This window comes from Zalophus californianus, chromosome 5 (assembly GCF_009762305.2).
Source record: "Zalophus californianus isolate mZalCal1 chromosome 5, mZalCal1.pri.v2, whole genome shotgun sequence".
NCBI lineage: Eukaryota > Metazoa > Chordata > Mammalia > Carnivora > Otariidae > Zalophus > Zalophus californianus.
The window spans coordinates 150212174-150231100 of NC_045599.1; the positions used below are offsets into that span (position 1 = coordinate 150212174).

An 18927-nucleotide genomic window follows, 5' to 3' on the forward strand; every position below is an offset into this window, starting at 1 on the left:
AGACAGCCCATATCTGAGGACATGCAATTCCTAACGCTCTTAGAGAAAAGCAGCCACGTACCTTTTTGGTTGTGCTAAATTCATAAACCACTTCCTTCTCTTGATCTCTCATTACAGGCTTTTTAGAGATATTTCCCACATACACGTGACTCCGAATGACAGGTAAGAGATCAAAAGACGACTCTGCGATTTTCTTCAGTGCACCAGCTATGGCTTGGTCATGGGACTCTACGGTTTCTTTTGGGTTTGCAGGCAACTGTGAAACCGTACTGATGGTCAGAAGAGAACTTTCTTCCTCCGTCGTCACACCTTCAGCTTGAGGGAGGCTCCTCCGGAGGGTCTTGCTGACCCCCCCTGCAGCGGCGGCCCCCGTTCCCGGTTCTGGGGACCCGCCGTCCAGCCGCAGTCTTTTGGCGCCCCTCAGTGTAGATGCAGGCAACGTCCTTTTCCCACCTGCCTCTCTGGACTTCTCTTGATCACAGTCGCTCCCTGAGCTGCCCCCTGTCTTAACAAAGGCTGTGGATGTTGAGGTGATTGCCTTGAATCCTGTTATAGCACTGACAGGCCCTGCTAAGCTTTTACATTCTGCAGACGGACCTCGAGTGAGCTGAATATTCCCTTTGAGGATGTTGAGGGTGCGGGCCCTGGCAGACAGCTCTGGGTACATGGTGTCAAGGATTTTAACGGAATTCTCCTGGGGTACGGCCACAGCCGTATGGGCAGGTGCCAAGGGCGGGAGGCGGCCAGGCACAGGGAGGGCATGCTTTGGGGTCGCAGCACAAAACTGCAAGGGTGATGACAAGATCCTCTCGCCAGCCTGTGCAGTGGATGGGGATGGAGATGTGCACAGAGGGGAGGGGCATCCCGGCTCTTCTGGCAAAGGAGACATCATAGGAGGCACTGGGATTTCACACAAAGGAGAAATCTGGCCAATAGGAGAGGTAGGTGAGGAGGGAGAGGAAGTTACTATCAGAGGAGAAACTGGTTGTGAAGTCCTTGGAGGTGTAGCGACCAGAGGAGCGAGCAAGGGCGGCAGGGGAGGCCCCACCTCCTGCCGGATTTTACTCAGAGTATCGGAACAATCTGTAGGAGTCGATGTGTCAGCATTGGCTAGAATGGTCTGAGTTTGATTTCTCTGAGTTTTTGTGTTCTCTCTTTCCCCTGAAAATGACTGAGAACCTTCACTCTGATTAGCTTCAACTCGGCTTGATGCTAAAGCCTTTGCCGGTTTGTTTGATTGATCTTTGTTTGAAATCTTTGATCGATTCTTATTTTTGCTGAATGGCTCTAGTTTCGAGTTAAAGTATGTGTGATCAGATGCAATAGTCTGAGACTCAAAGTTCTGATCATAGATTTCAGAACTAATCCTTACACTAGGTTTGACAGGCCTATTGCGCAAACGACTTTTATCGAAGTTGGTGCTCTGGCTGCTGCTGGAAATTTCCTCTTGGGCACATGACAGGTTGCTGCCACACTGGGGCTCCTGAAATGGAGGGCCAGGGTGACTGGTCTCTGGGGACTTGTCCAAGGAAGTAACGGAAAGGAAGCCAGCTCCCAGGTCTCCTCGATCTGGAGAAACAGGGATGTCCTCGGGACTGTCACACAGTATGACCTGGTCCACATTTGGCATAAGAGTGACCCCATTTATGATGGTCCAGTGGTCCCCCTTTTCAATGACGAGATTCTGATCCTTATTGATGAGCACGTTTATGACTTCGGAGGTCACTGTTGATATCTGACACTGAAATGTCGTTTCTGCCCCCTCCTCAGCACTGCCCTCTGTGGTCTGCCCCACCATGGAGTCAGAGCGCTGGGGGGAGGGCTCTGCCAGCTCTGACAGGACCTCTGCCCCACCACGGATCGGGCTGGTGACATCGGGAACACTCTTAGGACTGCCTGGAGTGACTCTGTTACTTGATGTGCCTCTGGCCGGAGAACGGCCCTTGCTGGCCATGCTGGCTGTTGGAGGGGGTGTTCCTGAAGGGTGTGGCAGGAAGCCACTCACCTCCTGAGGTGGGACGTGCTCTCGCATAGGCTTAGTGGTCAGGCTGTCGTGCGTATTTAAGAGCACCAAGTTACCGGTGTCTTTTCCAGGAGAGCTCTCACAGCTGGTCTGAAGCACCTGGCCGACCCTGGTGAGTACCTCAGACAGCGTTTCCAAGGAACGCCGTGTGAGCTGATCTGTGCTCCTCAGAGGACTGTCATCTTCCTCGGATTCAATCCACTCTTCGGAGGTTTCAAGGGTTTCTTCTTCACAGAGCTGCTTTCTGTACTTTCCTCCTGAGAGTTCACCTAGCTTTAAGTCTTTGTTCATTTCTTTATGTAGGGTTCCTTTGCTAGAACATTCTGAAACAGAGTCCCCTGAACTATAATCTCTTAACTGACAACTTTCGAGAAACATCACGACCTCTGATGTAGAAAGTCCGTCTACCTCAGAAAGAGTACTGATGTTGAAGTCCTGCAGCGCAGAGGTCAGACACCCCACCTCGACAGTAGGCCTGGTCTCGGCTGTGCCAGCACCTCGGGCTCCTAAATCTTTTCTGGAGGCACGGGCGGCATCTTGCTGTCTGTCCCCCATCGCGGCTTCGGGCTCACTCTCCCCCTCGCTGCAGCTAGGTGCCTCACTCTCCTCCACCTCTGTGTCGCCACCGCCTGCCTCCCGAATGCCTGTGTAACACAGAGCCCCAGCGAGGCCACTCTGGGGGACAGCATGCGTCTCTTCATCTTTTCTGAGAATGGCCGACAAAAGAGCAGTCCCTGTAGTGCCTGGACCTTTAGGAGAAGCACTGCCAGGAGTCTGAGATGGCAGCTCTAGAGACTCCAGGCTCTGCCGGACACGAGGAGAATCCTCTGGGACGGCCAGGGCCTCACCACTAGATCTGCCCATGCCCCCACAGGGTACTTCGTCAACAGGAAAACTTCTCGACACTGGAACTTCTATGGCGGGAAGGAGCTGATCCCCATCCAGCCCAGATGAGTCCAGATCCGTGGCACGAAGGAGCAAACTTTGCTTCTGCACCGCTTCCTGTGCTGAGGCTTCCGTCATGACGTCTTGGTTTTGGACTGGGATGTTTCTAGGAGAGAAAGACAGTTTGCTATTTGTGGAACAATGAGAATTTCCTACTGGTAAAGAACCACTTGGAAAACTGAAATCTAATTTTCTCCACGAGGCAGAAACTTGTGGCGAGGTCCCTTCAATAGCAGCTGCCCCCTGGGCATCCCGTGCCGTGTCCTCTCCTCCTCCGCCATGTCTGGCTACAGATGACGTGGGCGCAGCCCCAGGACCGGCGCGTGCTGCTGCAAAGGCAGACTCAGTCCCCCGCCTCCAGTGCTCCGGTCTAGCGCTCTGTGCCATGTCAGGCCTGGCCTGCTTGGTGATCACGGACACCTGGTTCGGCAACAGTGATGTAACAGCCCTGAGCCCCACAGCGTTATTTTCTCTACCAAGTTCAGGCCTGGATGCGGATCCTCTACTTTCTAAGGATGGCACTGCCTTTTCTACCTGATGGTTGGTCTTCTGTTCATATTCTGACTTAGCTCTCAGCCTTTCTTCCCCACCTCTCCTTAACAGATCACTATGGTGCCATGAAGGGCTTTTAACAAAACCAAACCCACTCTTGGTCAAGCTGCACTGAGACTCTAGCAATGGTGCAGAATCCACCCTAGTCAGGGGGAGCTCAGTTCTGGGACCCTGACTTCCACACTGTGCCTCTTTCGTAGCTTTTATAAATACTGACTGTGCAAGTGAACAGACTTTGGGCATGCCTTTCACAATGTTTGTGCACCCAACCTCACTGCTGCTCTGATTATTAAAATTTGATGCTCCCAACTCAGGGCTCAAAGCACACAAGCTATTCTCCAGATGGTTCTGTCCGGCAGGACACTCTGGGGGCTCAGGCTGCAGATCTAACATGTTCAAGGTTTCAGCTTCTAACTTTTGTTCAGAGTGATGCAGTTCCATAGGGGTAACTTTAGCAGGAATGTGTAGATCATGACTATACTTTAACCCAGAGGAAGACGGGGAGTCACTGCAGACAGATGATGTTCCCGAGGTAGACGAGGAAGAAAGCCTGGCGTCAACACTGAGCCCTGTGGCACCCATTGCATCACCTGCATCGTCCTCTGGTTCAGGTGATGCTCCTAAAATGAACCCTTGAACATCTCTCTCCTTTCCCAATACTCTACACATTCCCTGAAAGTGGTCAGAGATCGACAGATGATCTGATTCAAGAGGGATTTCATTAGTTAGCGTCCACTTAGTAAACTGTGATTTGGGTGATCCTATCATTTTGGATAGTAGGGTTTTTCCTTCAGATTCCATGAGCTCACTGAATGGCCTCTTGCCGAGGGGAGAACACACATCAGACTTCTGGAGGGCCGCTCCCCTGCCCTGTGCCTGGCTGCCAGACGACGTCTCAACACACACATTTCTGATGGGTTCATGAAGCGTGTTCTCAGTCTGCACTGACTTATCCGCCTCTCTAACCTCTCTCTGTCTATGTGCTTCGTCTAAAACGTCTCTTCTCCTATCACTCGTGGATTCAGATGACACCATCCAGTGTTTCTCGCGAGCTAAAGAGTATGTGGCTGAAGGCTCTCTCAGTGTTGCTGTGAATGTCCCAAACCCGACAGTTGTCACTTCATTTACTTCCAATGTAGTCAGAGCTTGGGTGGCTTCATGTGATTTGAGCTTTTCCTCCCAGGTACCATTACTTCCTTTACATTTTCTGGATGAGCCAAAATACTGTGATTCAGACGTCTCATCTTCTGAAACAGACTCAGCAGAATTTCTATGTTGGGACGATTCATTATCACTGGAATCTGTATACTCTCCAAAGTAGGTTTCCTTAAAAATGAATGAGTTATTCTTATTAGTTAAATAGTAATTGAACTGACTAAACATACCTACCAATTAAATGCCTTAAAAAAATGATTCTTATTAAATACTAATTGAACCTACCAAACATAACTATCCATTAAATGCATTCTTGAGGAATCCTTTAAAACACAGCTGAGGAAAGAGTAAGTCCCTGTCTGGAGGCTACCGACAGGTAGACGAACTGCAGCCTGAGCACCGAGCTGCCGCCGTTTCCCTGACCTGTGTCCCCGAGTTCCTCAAACTCCCACCGCTCGCTCCTCCCGCAACAGACACAGCCAGGGCTAGGTCCACCCTCCAAAGGGCCCAACATTCCCAGTCTCCAGCCCCTCCCCCCGTCTCCTGGCACGAAAGGTGTCCTACTCTGGCTGCACAGCCTCTCGTCCCCGCTTCCAGGTCAGTCCCCCGCAGGCGACCAGCCCCAGTGCAGCGGCACCGGCCACCAGTCTGGGCGACATCTTGTAAGTGTCTCGTGCCCACAGGTCCTCGTGCCTAGGCCGCGTCTGGGATGCTGCTACCAAGCAGACAGGCTCTACCTCTTTCAATAGTATGCACACTGACACTGCTCCTTCCCACAGAGCCTGCTCTCCATCTCTGCCCCAGAAACCCTGAACAATCCCTGGGCACCCCCTGCTGCCTTGGCTGAATGGCATCCATCACATGGCCCAGCAGAAGAGCTGGTTCCTCAACTGCCTGGCCTCCTCTGAGCACCACGCTCACGGTCCTAAAATCCTACTGCACAAGTCCCCTTGCAAGCCCCACGCATGCCTCGGATCCACACCTGACCCAGCACCCTCCCACCCAAGCAGGGCTGCTGCTTTTCTTTGCTATTTTCCAGCCTCCCCACCTCCTCTACCTCCCTGACCACCACACTGAAAACCTCACCAAATGCTGCTCATTCACCCTCATAACATTTCTCAAACCAGCCCCACCTCTTGAACCCAGTGCTGCTGCAGGGATGAGAATTCGAGAACACTGGCAGCTGCTGATTCAGTCAGGGATCTCCCCCGCTATGCTCTTGCCTCTGTCCAGACTACCCCCACTCCCTACTCGATCACACAGAATCTAAATAGAAACTTGCAACTGAACATCTATCATTAAGTCTACTTCCCAGGATCCACCAAGGACTTCCCACTGCCCTCACTTAAAACGGAAAGTCCTAAGAACACAGATGGCCTCTGCGGACCTGGTAAGTGTGAACATTCTCTGGCACAATCTCACCTTCAGTCCCATGACTCTGTAAAGAGCTCCCCGAACTGAAGCACCCCCACCCTCCTGAATACTCAGCTGGGCCTTGTCTTCCCAGAGCATCCTTGCCCCCCACCCCCACCCCCCCGGGCTCCCTCGGGAGCCAGGCTCTGGTCTGTGTCCTCTCCAGCCGGTGTGCCCCCAAGCCCAGCAGTCTCTACCGAAGTGGTTCAATTGCCTGCTCCCTCCTCCGCCCAACTGCCACACAAGACCCAGCAAGTGGTAACCATGGCCTGTGTCACGTCCATGTTCCCAGGCTGAGCACAGCCGCTGGAACGGAAGAGATGTACACTGCTTCCTGAAAGAAGGGAGTGACTCAGAGCAATGCATTTATCTGCTCTTTGAGCCAAAAAGCATACAGATCTGCTTCTCAAGACTAACTTCCTAAGAATTTACAATAAACCATTCTGTAAACACATGAAAAGGTGATGAAGTCATTAAGCAAAAGCGGAAAATTCTGCAAACATAGGTTAATGCGCATGTATGCTATGTACATGGATTACCCATCTCTGAAAAACTCCAGACCCGCAAACGTGCACTTAATCCATTCACTGTGTTAGGTGCCAGGCAGCAGAAAGAAGAACAATTAGAACACAGTCCTCCCACAAGGGACTACGAATTTGGTTGTGGATAAAGACACACAGAATGCAACCTTAAGTGAACATGTCATGCGATCCACGTTGATCCAAAGAGCGCTGGCATGCCCTAGTCAGTTCTCACATTCATCCCCAGTAAAGTCTGGTCTGAGTATCACTGAGCAGCACTCCCTTAGTATGGCTAAGATGTTAGGATGGGGAAAGTGCCCGCACGATAACTCAAATGCCAGGTGCAAACTCACAGGCGCGAGCGAAGAAGGTAACGTGCTCAGGGGTGGTAGGGACACCAGAGGGGGTGACGGCACTGGAGACAACAGAGGAGGGGGAAGTTTGAAGAAATCAACTGCCGCCTGGAGATCTTCATCAAAACAATGATCACGATCAGAGAAGTCAGTACTGTCCTCATCGTTCGTGGGCACTGCGAGTTCAGGATGCCAGCCCTCATTAGAAACGTGGTCATTACAGTGCGCGGCTCCACTGGGCCCCTCTCTCCCCACACGTCTACACGCAGAGAAGTCGCCCTCTATTTCCATGGACAGTTCTGCCAGGCACGTCTGCACAGCTGCAGCTCTGAGCAGCCTGCCTCCCCCTGGAGGAGGCACGCCATCATCCCTGGACTCTGTGGGTCCGGGGTTTTCTTTGGCAGGTTTCTCTGTAGGAGGAAAAAGTAAATACCAAACATCTGTAACATCAACAAAACTTAAAAAAATTATCCTAACTGTTCAAAATGCTTTATTGAAGAAACCCAAATAAGGAGAAACATTTTTTAAAAGGCACCCAGTCCCTTCCTACAGATTATCCTGTAAGACCTGAACACATTTCATGTAGGTACACTTCCCTCACAACAAGCAGGACAAGAAGGCAGGAGGGCGTGTGAAGGCGATGCCCTGTGGCCCACGGGCAGCAAGGCGCACGGGTGGAAAGGCATCGCGGTGGTGGGAACGGGCCTGGATGGCATGCTCCCTCTCTCAGTAAAAACTATCTTTCCACACAACCAGCAGCATTCGGAGACACGGCTTTGTGCAGAGAGGCTGACAGGGAACACAATTTCCTCTGTCTGAAAAACAATCAAGAATCAGCCAACATAAAGCCTACCCATAATGATATTTGTACAACGCTGCAATCAAGGGACTCAACTAGGTCACATACATACTTTATGTATTACAGTGCAATGGGAAAATTACTGTAAAAAGCCAATGATTTGGGGGTCTTGATTTTGGTGAACTTCAGGTGGTACTAATTATCAGTGAAGACATTTGTGTCCTGGGAAATAAGTAGAAATAACCATTTGTAATATCTTAAAACTATAAAAATACGTTTTACATAAGGACTCAAGGCTCCCTGGAGAAGTGACTGACTATAGGGCTGGGGAGGGGAAAATACAATGAGGGCCTGAAACATCTTGCAGAGTCAGAAAGAAGTTCTCAAAACAGGCTGGGGTATGCCTCAAGGGCCCAGGAGCCAACCTGAAAACAGTCCCAATAACCAAAGCTGGAATAATTTGAACGATGAAATAAATAATGGTAGTTATGAATTATAATGCAGAGAATAAAGAATTCCAATTAATGTAGAAGGAACGAGAGAAATACAAAATCACTATTAGACTAAGCAGGCTTCAGTGGTGGACACTAAAATCATCGGGCTATAGTGGGAGAAAAGCAGACTATCTGCAGAGTATCCATATGTCTCCCTCAAGAAAATTCACAGTAACCTAACACTGGAGGAACCTGCCAGACACCACCTTAAACAAGCGGTCCCGTCCTCACCCATGTCACCCATCCCCCCGCCCCCGCCCCGGTACAATGTCAGAGGGCCAAGAAGAGCGCAAGGACACGGCGGTGGAGTTCTTGCTGTAAAGACAGTCTTCACCTAATATGAGAAAACAGCACACAAGCCAAAACTGATAGGTTTCCTACGAAATGATGCTTCCTCTCTGAAAGTGGGTAAGACAGGAGACAAAGCGACACAGATAAACCGCCAGACTAGGGGGGCGGAAGGCGGAGGGCTCCTAGATGCAACATGGGCTCCGGGGAGGGACACACGCCCAGAGACATCCATGTGAACTTTCGCTTAGCTAAAAATCTTGCACCAAGGGATAAATTCAGGGGAATCTGGATGAGGGGTCTAAGGGAATTCTCTGCACTATTTTTTAAAATTTTCTCATATAAAAGCAAAAAATTTTTTTAAAAAGTGTATTTTAAGACTGAAGATTCCAAAGACACCATGTTTTCCTTTCTACTTGAAAAAGTTAACATGAAGCAATACACTTATCCCTCAAAATAGTTTGCTTTTAAATAAAAACACCAAATTATGAAATGGAGAGCCCTTTTAATAGTATCTTGAACAACGTGAAATCAAATGCTTAGAATAAAATAAGACTACTAGCTGCTGAAGCAGACTCAGAAGAGCCCCGGGCTGCTTCTGCCCGAACAGATGAAGACACGGACCGCGAACTGTAGGGGCTGGCTCACGAGACACAGGCGCCACCTGCTTGGATTTGCAGTGCCACCACGCAGCAGGCAACAATCCAACAGCACCCCATCCAACAGGCCTCTCTCCACCTCACAAAACCTCACTGAGTCAAGCACAAATGAGAATCAGCAACTTGCCTGGGAACATTTTTCTGAGGAAACTCTGCCTTCAGAAGCCTGAGAGAGAAAACTAGGCACACATCTCTACAAATTTAGATCCTCAATGATCTGTGAATTCACAGGAGGTAATCATAAGAAACCAGTAAAAAGAAAAAAAAAAAGTTAAGTAAGGAGCACTTTAATCTTGTACATGAAGGCTAACTTCTCCCTATCCACTCTGGGATGACTAATACCTATTTCCAAATCTTAAATCCTGAGTAGGGTGTAACTGAGAACATGGCAGAAGGCCTCCACAGTTTTGCCTGCAGATCAAGAGAGCCCACAGATGAAGTCAAATCTGAAAATTAGCAGATGGTGCTGCAGAGTAATAATCTGACGTGATGTGAGAGCAGGAAAGGAAACCGCTTATTGGACAACACCAGTATTCTAAAGGAGACTGTGAATGTACAGATCGGCCACTACCAGTTCAGTTTTGGCTTGTGTGCTGTTACAGGAAAAGTAAATTCAGTGAGGCCGCTACTGGATGGGTGACACTAGTGAAATGATTCAGAAAGCACCATGCCTCCCCAGTCCTCTGCATGTTCCTGCCATAGACACTCCCCTGTGTGTCCTTCCAGCTTCTTCGCATGTCCTCTGATGAAAGCCACTATTAAAAAAGTAAAAGCTGGATACACTTACTGAGACTAGAAGCCACGTTGAAGGGAAAGGAGCTCTGTAACTGAAAGTACCCAGTCCAGTTTATTTCCTTCTTTCAATGTCAAATTCAGGAGAGAATAAAAGCTGAAGGCATACAATACCCATGATAAACATTTCTACTTCCATGCATGAAATGTACTTCTGGAATCTTCTCTCACCTGTGATACATCGGCTGCCTTCACCAGGTAGTCTGTGTGTTGTGTTTATGCAGAGCCAGAGTTCCTTCAGAAGTAGCTTTACTTTTCCTGTGAAAAAGAGTAAAGTATTAAAGACATGTCATTTGGCTCAATCTACAAAAGGCCGAAACTCACACCTGGGAAATCAGGACTTCTCAGGGGCTGGGGAAATAACTAGGCACTGAGATTTCTTCCCCAGATCCAACCACTATGCATAACTGGCTAAGCTGCTGATGGGAAGGCCTGCAACGCTCCAGCTGAACACTGAAGACAGGCTTGTTTTTTCCTAGGGGTGAGGGGACTAGGAGGGCACAGGACTCAAAAGACGGAATCTACTTGCTGGTAAGGGTCTTTATCACTTTTTGTATGAATGGACCAAATACACACACTTGGCACTTTCTACAGAAAGTGGTTAAGAGATAAGGGACAGAAGCAAAGATATAATGACGGATATAAGAGATGGTGGCTCTACGTTTACTATAAACAATAGTAGAAAAGCACCCCTCAGTGACATGAGGGTGTCAGAAAACCCACCAGAATTGACCATGCTGGGTAGAGCATGCAACTCACTGATCTCAGGGCTGTGAGTTCAAGCCCCACACTGGATGTAGAGATCACTTTAAAAATCAAAGGAAAAAAAAAAAAAAAAGATTTGGCCAAGCTCTAACTAACCTGGGGGCTTTGTGGGGAAGAGAAAATCCATTAATAGTCTTAAGGGGTAACAGGGTGGAAGACGAAAACATGTATGCATAAACACATCGAAAGAGATTATCACACAAACGAGCAGACACACAGAGAAACACATGCTTTTAGAAGGAAAGTGAAAGCCTTGGAATTTTTATAAATTTTCAAAGGGGTCAGGATTCCTACAACAGTTAAGAACCATTGGTTCAGGTTGAAAGGTACATATTTCTACAGATTTCGATCCTCAATGATCTGTGAATTCAGATCGTTTTAACTATGCCAGGCCTAATGAAATTCATATAAGTTTAGGAATATGACACTATGGTTTTAAAGTGAGTTTAACATTAATACATACATACAATCCCAAAAAACTCCCAGAACAAAACATATTCATAAAAATTTAAGTATGAATAGCTTGTGGTCAAACGTGCATAAAAAGACCAACCGCACTAATAAAAATTCAACCAAAAATAAGCTTTAAGTATTAGATAATTTCAGGCCACCTCAAATTCTATTATAGTTTCCTTGAAGTTCTTAAATTGGCCTGAAGCATGTATCGAAAATACTGAAATCTTTGATCTAGTTCTAGAGAAGATAAAAGACCAACCTTTTAACCCAAAATATCTGCAAGAACTCACAAATTTTGAAATAGGTCAGCCCTATTTAAGCTGGCAAACAACATCACTGAACAAAGAGCGTTGTCCCCAGAAGAAGGGACCAGGGTAAGTGGTGAGGACATAGTAACAGGCAAGCTTAAAAAGTTTCCCATTTCCAGCCTCTCTGGAGCCCAATCAATTTCTGACTGTCACTGTGTATGAAGCACGTATATTCTTGAGTTCCAAATTCTGTGATCAAGTAACTTATCTACATTGTGATTTAACCTACCCAAAAGCCTGCTTCCAAATACTGTAATCCCCTTTGCTTAAATGACCTGACCAGGATCCCTGCTTATTACGTATACCCAAAGCAGCAAACAAGGAACCTTAAAAAAAAAGAGAAAAAGTTACTTTTCTATTCCTATGGAGGCTATTAAGCAGAGCTATGCCTATTCTAACACTCATTCACTACTTCTAATCTGACAAAACAGAACTATCTATTCCCAGTAAAGCAGAAAAAAAAAAAACCCACTTCATTACTTAGCTGTGAAGAGAAAAGCTCATTATGTTGAACCACACACCTTCCACCAATCCCGTACAATCCTGCCTGTATCAAAATCTAAGGCGCCCATGAGTGTCTCTGCACTTGTCTGCTCCACTGACTTGTCAGGCGTCACATGAACACCATGCTTTCACTGTGATACCGTCACAACTGTGTTTGACAATCTGTGTGGGCGTGAGCCTTGCTCAGGTTTTCCCTTTTCAAAAACTTGATTATTCCGAACATCTATTCTATCCTGATAAGCCCTCACCACCTGCTTGTCCTTTCCCATCTAAAACCTCAGTGGGATTTGAGTAAGACTGGATCTTTAGAAATACATCTGGGGAAACCTCACATCTTTACACCGTTGAGCCCCTGATCCAGTAACAGTGCTCACTCACATGTTCTGGTCTTTCACCCTCTTCCACGGCTTTACGGGCCTCCTCACAGAAGCCTGGCACACTGCTTTTAGGTTTTCTCTTCCTAGACATGACAGTCCCGTTGCCTTAACGGGTTGTTCTCATTCCGTCCCTATTCTGATAGGTTGAGGATGGCGCACTCGGTGTGCTCAAAGGATGTATCAGCACTCTGCCAAACTCCCATACGTTTTCAAGCTGAGTCTACCCAGACAGTCTCATCATTTGAAATCATGACAATTCTGACTCTTCCTTATTAGTACAGACCCTGATCTCCCACACTGGCTCAGCTGCACAGTGCAGCCCCCTGCTCCCCAGGTACATACAGAACCTGTAGGGCTACTTGAGTCTAAGACAACCACATGAAAAGTAGTCTGTATTTTTCTGAGTTCTCAGAGAAACAAAATAACAATAAAGACATTAGTCTTATTCACTGAGGCCTTTACAGAACTCACTTGTAAGTCATTCGGATCTTGTATGGTATTAGATCTTTAACTATTTTTTTAAATTTCTTCTGCATTATTTTTCTGTTCAGGTTTGCAACAACTATCCCAAGTCAATCTGAGCATGTTTTTCCTTGAAAATGGTCCATTTCACAAACACGATTCAATCTGAATATAAATGTGTGAATTCAGAAATTCTCTGGGGCTTTTTCATGGCTTTCTCCGTCGTGATGCTTTTGTTTCTGTTCCTTCCTTTCTTGATCAGACTTGCCGAAGAGCTGTCGGTTTCAACAGCTCTGCAAAGATCCAGCTGTATGTTTTAATGAACCCAAATCAACTGCTTTGGTTCATTAACTTAGGTTTTCTTCTTCATCAACTCCTCCTTTCCATTTTCCTCAGTTTCTGTTGCATTTTCCTACTTTCCTGTCATTCTTGCTTTCTGTAGTTCTTGCTTTCTAAAATAATCACGAGGATTACTCATTCCTGTGAATACCATACTAAGAGTATCTCAGAGATTTTAATACTGCCCTATGATTGTTTTAGTTTTAATGTTCTCTGCTACCCAAGAGGAGTTGGTTTGTGTTAATGCATGCATGCTCACTTACCAGACAGGTTTAGAAAGTTGTGGGGTTGGGGGGGAGGGGTCAGGGAGAGGGAGAGATTTTTATTAATATCTTACTAAATATCGGTATCGTAATAATATCTCTTATTAGGCTGGAGTTTCCGTTGTCTAGCAAAGAGTCAGCTTTCATATATGTTGGAAAGTATTTTAAAGAATTCTAGGTTTGTGGTTTAAAAGAGTTAGATGTAAATCGTCAATCCTGAAATCACAAATCCAATTCCACCTATTTTGTCTGCCTTTACAAACAATGGTCTCTGAGAAACATACTAAAGGTGACTATTCCCTCCAGAATTTCCAGGCATTTTACCGCAGAGTTTCATGTTCTTAGTCTATGACAGTAGCATCTTCTTGGTGAACTGTACCTTTAAGAAACCTGGATATTCCCTTTTAATCCATGTAAACTCATTTCTAGGCTTGAATTACTTTTTGCCTGGTTACTGCTTTCAAGTTAGCATTTGCTCGAAATTTCTCTATCCATCTCTCTACATTCAATCTTTCCACTTCATTTGATTTTAAAAATACTTCCTACTAACATGCCAGAAAAAGAGATAGTACACAAAGCTCAACACCTGAAAGGCCTTTCTAATATAAATATTACATGTGTGTCCTGCTCTGAGATGGGTCCTTCAATTATTTCTTGGTGACCTTCTGGCCTTAGGGCTCTGGCCTCCCCTCAGAGAGGTCCTGGTATGTGACCATTGTGACATCTACAATCTTGTTTTCCATACTTGAGAACCCCACTGGCTCAATTTCATTGCGGCAGCCGATTCTCTAAGGACACTAACTCTATATTCTTAACATTTTCTTCCCTCCCGTTCGTGATTCAATACCGTTTCCTCAGGGTTTTTCTCCTTGGTGCCTTTCTTCCCCAAGACTCTGCTTCTCAGTTTTAGATGAAACTTGAGGCAGGTCATCTTTGAGAGCCAGTGTATACTTCGTCAGCCTACATTCCTCTGGCAATACATGCAGGTTCTCATTTCATGGACCTAAGGGACCCTGCCTTTGGAGGGAAGGGATGCAGAGTGAGGCAGTTACGAGGATTTATACGGAGAACATAAGTATCTCATTTTCTGCGAACAGGAGTGGCTATCCTTCAAGGCAGGTGTAATTACCCAATTTTCTGATTTTCCTATATCCACACCCAGAGTGCCTATGTTGCAAATGACACTTCACAGAACTAAACTCTGGGCCACAACGTGTGGATAAATGCCAGAAGCTGTTTTTGAAACCAGAAGGCTATACATTTTTCACCCTGAATCCATTACCTGGCAAACCACTAATGTCTTGCTCTGTTTCCCACTCCCTGCACCTCTGATCTGAAGAAACGCAGGGCTTCTACAATCAAACTTGCTTTTTGAAGCCTGCTATTTTCTCTCTAATTTTGGGTTTCATCACCAACTGATACCATCTGCTTTACATTTTCCTCCACTGGTATTAAAATTTTAACTCTAAAAAGAGTATTTTCTTTTTTTAATTTTCTGCCCTCTCTAATGGATTTAGAAGGAAGGAAAGGCAAATGTGGCATTCAGGTGGACTTTCAAAAAGTGAAGTCAACCCAATATAGTTTCTAACTTGTGAATTTCTTTCAGAAGTACAGATGAGCCCTGAACATGGGGGACAGGGGTACTGACCCTCTACAGAATTGAAAATCCACCTGTAACTCTGACTCCCCTAAAACCTAACTACTAATATAATAGCCCAGTGTTAACCAGAATCTTTCCTGATAACATAACAGGCAACAGCATGTATTTTATACATTGTATGCATCATATACTATATTCTTACAATGAAGTAAGCTAGAAGAAAGAAACTGTTAAAAAACCATAAGAGAAAATACATTCATAGTACAGCACTGTGTTTATAGGAAAAAACCCACACAGAAGTGGACATGCATGTAGTTCGAACCAGTGTTGCTGAAGGGTCAACTGTATGATGAGAGAAAAGTGTTAAAGATATACTTAGCAATTAGGAATTAAATCCCGCAGGGTCCACAGGTAAATAAACAGATTCCTAAAGACTTCATGTATTTACCTGGAAGAAGTAAAATGTACAGCAGAAAACAATCATCCTCATGGTGTGGGTAGAGAAAAAAGAATGCAGAGATAGAGAGCAACTCCGAGGACACAGGGGGAGGGTTCAGTTTTAAATAGCAAGGCTTAAGAACAGTCAAATCCTAAAACAAACCCGTCAGTCCCAAAGAGAAGATGATGAAAGCAGCAGCTGACCGCTGGCTGGGAGAACCAAGCCCAGCAAGCCCTCCACTTCCCTGGGCAGCACGGGGGACTCAAAGCCTGGCCTTCCACATTGAGGGGTGAGGAAAAGAGGGTTGAAGCATGTGGACCTATGCAGCAGTGACAGTGGGAAACGGCAAACAAGTGCCCAGGCCACTGAAAGGTGTTAACTATTAAAGCCCTGAGCACAGGAAAAGGTGATGTTGTGCTCTGAATTAAAAACAAAAGTCAAGGACGAAGAGACAGGGTAAAGGAGGCTTCTGAGGAGAAGCTATATCCTGTGAAACAATGGAAGTGGTTTTAGTAATCTCTACTGGAGGGAAAATTAACACATCAGTAACATAAAAATACCATTATTTCCTTATTTATCATTTGAATTCCATCTCCACCAAGAAAGTGAGACAGGTAGAGCAGAAATCCATATTCTCCTTTTTTAAAAATGAATGAAACGCAGAGAAGTAAATGGCCAAGGATCACACAACTAATAAAGAGAAACAATAAAGCAAACACTTCAATTTCTCAGCACCTGGTGTTTCATCTTCTCACCTACAAGCTAACACACTGCGCGACAAAATGAACACTGAGACATCTGTGACTCCCCTGTTCCACGACCACTATCTTACCTCCCCTTACAACACTTGGCCTTCCCTCCAAAAATACAGTGGAGGGCTTTACTTCCAGTTTTCCTGCCCGACCTTAACAATTTTTATATACTTGGCACCCAAGAAATTTTATAAATTAACTTGGCAAACTGTAACCTAATAAAAAACTATACTTATTTATTGCAAAGTATGGAAATTGTACCATGGACTAGTTTTCTTTTCCCAAACAATACTGCTTTTTGACTCTTTCATTCAGTGGATGTGATCAGACAGTAAGGTGATATAATACATACAACAGATCTGACGACATAAAACAGGATATGACTTCTCTAACATGCACATCTGCTAAACCTAGAAGTTCTGCAATTACAGGTAAGAGCGACAAGCAACCTCCCAGAACACTGAAAGGCACAGAAATTAATAAGAAATCTATAATATACTCACTTTTATCTATGCTTCCGTAAGAATCACTTGAAATTTGAGTTCCAATGTGTCTCAACTCTAAAATCATGGGGAAAAATACAGTTAATAAAGAATATTGCATGTTAAAACAGAATTTTCAAGCAGTAAGTGAATACTCACCCTTTTCATTTTTCTGTTTAGAAAATTCATCAAGCCGTTCCTGTGGAAACAAAACGCTGACAGTGTTTGTAAGGGGTAGGGAGTGCAGGCATCCCACACCCGGTCTAAGGGGAAAGCCCAGAGGCACCACAGACCGCTTCCACCAGGCGGCCCCAAACCCTGACTCCCGTGTGACAAGGACGCTAAGGAGCCCTGAGGCCGCGAGTGTCACCTGGGTGCGCACTATTATCTATTACCTGTGTCTTCTTAAATTCCTTTTCAAGTATTTTCTTCTCATTCCTCAGCTGCTTGAAGTCCTGCGTTTGCTTGACAGCAGCCTCTTTAAAGAGCGCAATGAACAAGACACACAACAATTGACCAACTTCACAGCTACCACTAAGGAAATACTCAAAATATCATCTACTGAGAGCTTTTCTCATTTCATAAAACTTTGAAACAAATTTTGGTAAAAAGTTACTGTTCCTTCAGCACTTCCTCGGTCAGGGATAAATGCAGGAACATGGTTTGTTTAAACTGTTATCTATAAAACCACAGACTTGGCAGAGGCCCCAAGACGCCTTTGCAATCCCAGCAGGAGCCAGCCCACGCCCTCTGGTCAGGCAAGAACCCAACACAGATGAACTTTCGAGAGGAGGGGCACTGTTCCCTCCTGTTCTTCAGCAATAAGCAAAATTCATGTTTCTGAGATTTTAGAGCTGTGGTTTCATCTCGGAATATAGTCAATACCATCCTCTGTATTGGGGAGGAGGGACAATCTTCTCTATGCTTATTGTTACTTCTTCCTGGAACTCCCTTCAACAAGCTAATAGTTCTAGCTGCTAATACCTTTGTTCTAGATCTACTTTTAAGGTATTGTTTTAGGTCTTCCCTGTATCTTCAGCAAATTCTTCAATCTGGTTTTTCGTTCTGAAGCACATGGTCCAAATATATTATTAAGAATCTAACCAGCATTAACTTTACCTGAGTATGTTCATACGCAATTGCCATGAAAACTAAAATCCCCTAAAACACCACAGTAACAATCCTTTCCTGACTCCTCTAATGAGCTTGAGTATTTCTTTACCTGATTATTAGGCCACATGGCTCACTAGGGGAAAATGTTTTTGTCACATGGGAAATAAAGGCTACATTTCTCTTCAAAGGAAATCTGCCCTAAAAGGTGCACATAGTCTGAAATGCACAGGCATCTCAGACCTCTTTAAAACATTTCCTTAGATAGATACTTATCTCCACATACCAGCAAGAGAAAGTCATACTTAAAAAGAACACAGTGATGTCATATTTACTGCCATATTGTCAGTGTTTGTGCAAAAACTAAATCAGAGGAAAAATTGTTACCAAAATATTTGTAGAGTTTAAATCTATCAACCTAGGCTCAATCTAGGTAAATTCATGACTGGAAGTATTTTCAGCAAGTTCTCTTCTACATGCCCCGATCCAGCTACATTTAAATTCTTCACACTCTACATGAAAAATGAACCATGTTCTGAGGCAGAGCACCATCAGTGTGTCATCAGTATCTAAAAACATCAAGTTTCCTAGTACTAAAAGTAGTAACTTTTTCTTTCTACTAACCACTTATTTCAGGAAAAAATGAAAAGCCCCATAACATGTAAATTTCAAAATTAAATTCTTTTACTGATTGCTGCTTTTTAAGGTACAAATATGGACTGCCCTTATTTTGAGTGCACAACATTTCAAAGATTTGGCAAACGCCATTCCCATATTCCTATCTGGGAACTGAGAGGAGTATTCAAACTTCTCCTTAATGGTGGCCTTAGAGCGGACATTCGGGATGCGCCCTCGAAAACACAATGACCCAGCTACCAATCAAGTCCTACAACTCTGTACGGTCATCAGTGATCTGTGTGAAGACCAATGACATCCATTAGCGAGACAACAATAGTGCTAATTACCTTCCAGCTTCTTCACCTTGGCTTCTAGTTTCTTCTTCCTAATAATTTAATAAATAGTAAAAATAAATAAATACACACACACACACACACACACACACAGACAAAATTTGT

The 18927-nt window shown here is 45.2% G+C and overlaps 1 protein-coding gene across 7 annotated transcripts in view; it reads right to left on the minus strand.

Moving 5' to 3' along the window:
- ICE1 (interactor of little elongation complex ELL subunit 1) overlaps nucleotides 1-18927 on the minus strand; it is a 59654-nt gene that overhangs the window by 18551 nt on the left and 22176 nt on the right. For 6 of the 7 annotated variants that reach the window (XM_027604685.2, XM_027604684.2, XM_027604688.2 and 3 more), the window contains 7 exons: nucleotides 18817-18854; nucleotides 17137-17219; nucleotides 16901-16940; nucleotides 16763-16819; nucleotides 10166-10252; nucleotides 6963-7372; nucleotides 62-4846 (listed from right to left, as the gene is read on the minus strand). In XM_027604685.2, the coding sequence (XP_027460486.1) occupies nucleotides 62-4846; nucleotides 6963-7372; nucleotides 10166-10252; nucleotides 16763-16819; nucleotides 16901-16940; nucleotides 17137-17219; nucleotides 18817-18854 (5500 nt within the window). Of the gene's footprint in view, nucleotides 1-61; nucleotides 4847-6962; nucleotides 7373-10165; nucleotides 10253-11752; nucleotides 11850-16762; nucleotides 16820-16900; nucleotides 16941-17136; nucleotides 17220-18816; nucleotides 18855-18927 lie in introns of those variants that run through there. The other variant, XM_027604689.2, reaches the window with a different exon arrangement.